A 2,734-nucleotide genomic window follows, 5' to 3' on the forward strand; every position below is an offset into this window, starting at 1 on the left:
AATCTCACATTTAAGTGTAAAGCGCTCACTGATACTAGTTAGTAATGCATGCTTACTTCCATGATACTAGTTAATAATGTACAAATGGAGGTAACCCTTGATTAGGTAAACACTTACCTTCATTGGGTGTTTATACCAACCTAATATGTACATCATATATGTCTTTATAAGTATGATTATCATTTAATAGTAGTTAATTAATACTTCTTCTTTTTTTACTTTATCATTTAACTATGATGAATTAATATAATTTGATATAAAAACCCGAATTCTCTTACTTCTACATTATACCCATCTCCTCCGTGACTGACAACACTTCCACATTTCTTTCTTCTTTGAAGTTAACATGGACAAAGGGATATATCCACTTGGTTCCAACGCACACGGTAAACTCCTAATTACGTTCCTATACGGACAGCATCTCAACATTGACCGGTTTTGAATCGACTACATTTGCCCCAACTTGTGCCTTATCATACATTTATAATCATATGTAGTTTTCAATATCTAGTCATGCAAAAAATTTAAAGATTCAGATGAACAGTATCCATAACTAATTAATTATCCATCCCCATCCATCTATAAATACGGATAGCAAGAAACAAAGGATCATATCATCAAACAGCTAAAAGAATAAATTAAACATGTCTCCTTCATTGCCTACTACACTTGTCGTCTCTCTCTTTCTTTTCTGCCAAATATTTCCCTCAATTGCCCAAGTCCCTGTTGAGAAAACCTTCAAATTCGTTAATGAAGGCGAATTAGGACCTTTTGTTGTCGAATACCAAGCAGATTATCGTGCTTTTTCTGGAATTTTCACAAATCCATTCCAGTTCTGTTTTTATAACACTACCCCTAATGCCTGGACACTAGCTTTGCGCATGGGCACTGTCCGTTCTGAATCTCTAATGCGTTGGGTATGGGAAGCTAATAGGGGAAATCCTGTCAAGGAAAATGCCACTTTTGCTTTAGGAACAGATGGAAATCTTGTCTTGGCAGAAGCTAATGGTCGAATTGCTTGGCAAACAAACACAGCCAACAAAGGTGTCACTGGTTACAAGTTGTTACCAAATGGTAACTTTGTACTTCATAACTCAAAGGGAAAATTTATTTGGCAGAGTTTCGACCATCCCACTGACACTCTTTTGGTGGGCCAATCGCTCCGATTGTCAGGCCCGAATAAGCTCATGAGCCGGGCTTCGGTGAAAAAGAATGCAAACGGGCCTTATAGTTTGGAAGTGAAACCAAAATTGTTCGGTATCTACAACAGAACCAAGCTTGCCGTGGAATTAGCTTGGTTTGATCTCGGAAATAGCACTTTGGAATCAGTAAAATTGAACAGCGGAAATCAAAGGTTGAAGTTGGACTACAGATTGGCTAAATCAACAACAAGAAGTTCCCATGTTATGGCGTTTACTAAAATCAACACAACTTTGACATACCTTCGCCTAGAAATAGATGGAAATCTCAAGGCCTACACTTTCTACGAAGACAAAGAAGAAGACAGATTCCGTTGGCGCGTAACTTATAACATGCTTTAAGAATATGCTTTTGCATATCAGAAATATAGCTTTATAAAATAAGGATTTTCATATTCAGAACAATAATAAGTGGATAAAACGAGTGGTTCCACAGCTATTCCAATAGGTTAGTGATTCCTATGTAGAGCTAGAATTTTATTTCCTTTCTTTTACTTTTTTTGGTTGAGGGTTGTATTTTATTTATGATTTCTATTTTTTTTTTTTCTGATTGAAGTGTGTATTTTTATTATGTTTTATATTTAAGAGATGCTTTGTCAACTGTGAGATCTCGATGACTTGTTAATTTTCTTCTTCATACTGCTCTAAGCATATAGCATGTTACTTTATAGACTTCTAAATTTAGAACTTTAGGTAAGATCTAAAGTACGTAGAATTCTTGTTCCCTATTAGAAATCAAACCTGAAATTTGTAGCATTGATAGATATGTGTCTTGTCAACCAAAAAGATTAGAGAAGGATGCTAATTTGGCCAGCAAACTCAGCACAGTATTAGAATTATTATTATTGGCTCCGATGAGAGTGCAATAATCCCGAAACCTGAAGTTTGTAGCTAAAGGCTCCAATGAGAGTGCAATAATCTTTGCCTTTTTCTTTCACCATTTCTTTTCTACCTTAAGTACCTAGGACTCCCTCCGTCCTTATTTATGTGATATTTTTTGGATTTTGAAAATCAAAATTTTGTTTGTCTTTTAATCATTCTGAATTATTAATTATTGTGGCATATAATACTTTTTACATACTTCCCAAATAGATAAAAGCCTATTTGATCAAGCTTCTACGAGATTAAAATTATATTTTTTGGTTTAAAAAGTATTTTTTGAAAAATTTGAAATGTTTGACCGAAATAAAAAAGTGATTTTGAGCAGTAGAGTTTTTCTACTTTGGGGAGAAGCTACAAATTTTAACTTTTTTCAAGAACCACAAGCAGAAAGTTAATTTGTTCAAGACTAAAATATCCTTAAAATAAATTTATATTTTTCAAATTATCTCTCGTTATTTTAACCTTTTCCTTTTTTTCTTCTATCATACATTTCTTTTCTTTTTTACTTCATATTTTTATTCTCTTCTCTTATTCTTCTTTGGAATAATCTTTCTACTATAAATAGATTCTCTTCTTTTATACAGTGATTTATAAAAATAGAGTTTTAGTTTATATTAAATGATGTATTTATATATTTAAAACATCATGTAAAT

The 2,734-nt window shown here is 33.0% G+C and overlaps 1 protein-coding gene across 1 annotated transcript; it reads left to right on the forward strand.

Moving 5' to 3' along the window:
- Nucleotides 1-601: 601 nt before the first annotated feature.
- On the forward strand, nt 602-1,799 carry LOC104120397 (epidermis-specific secreted glycoprotein EP1-like). Its single transcript, XM_009632154.4, has one exon. The coding sequence runs from the start codon at nt 645-647 to the stop codon at nt 1,539-1,541; it is 897 nt and encodes a 298-aa protein (XP_009630449.1). The 5' UTR covers nt 602-644; the 3' UTR covers nt 1,542-1,799.
- Nucleotides 1,800-2,734: the final 935 nt, after the last annotated feature.

The sequence above is a fragment of the Nicotiana tomentosiformis genome, chromosome 7 (genome assembly GCF_000390325.3).
Source record: "Nicotiana tomentosiformis chromosome 7, ASM39032v3, whole genome shotgun sequence".
Taxonomy (NCBI): Eukaryota; Viridiplantae; Streptophyta; class Magnoliopsida; order Solanales; family Solanaceae; genus Nicotiana; species Nicotiana tomentosiformis.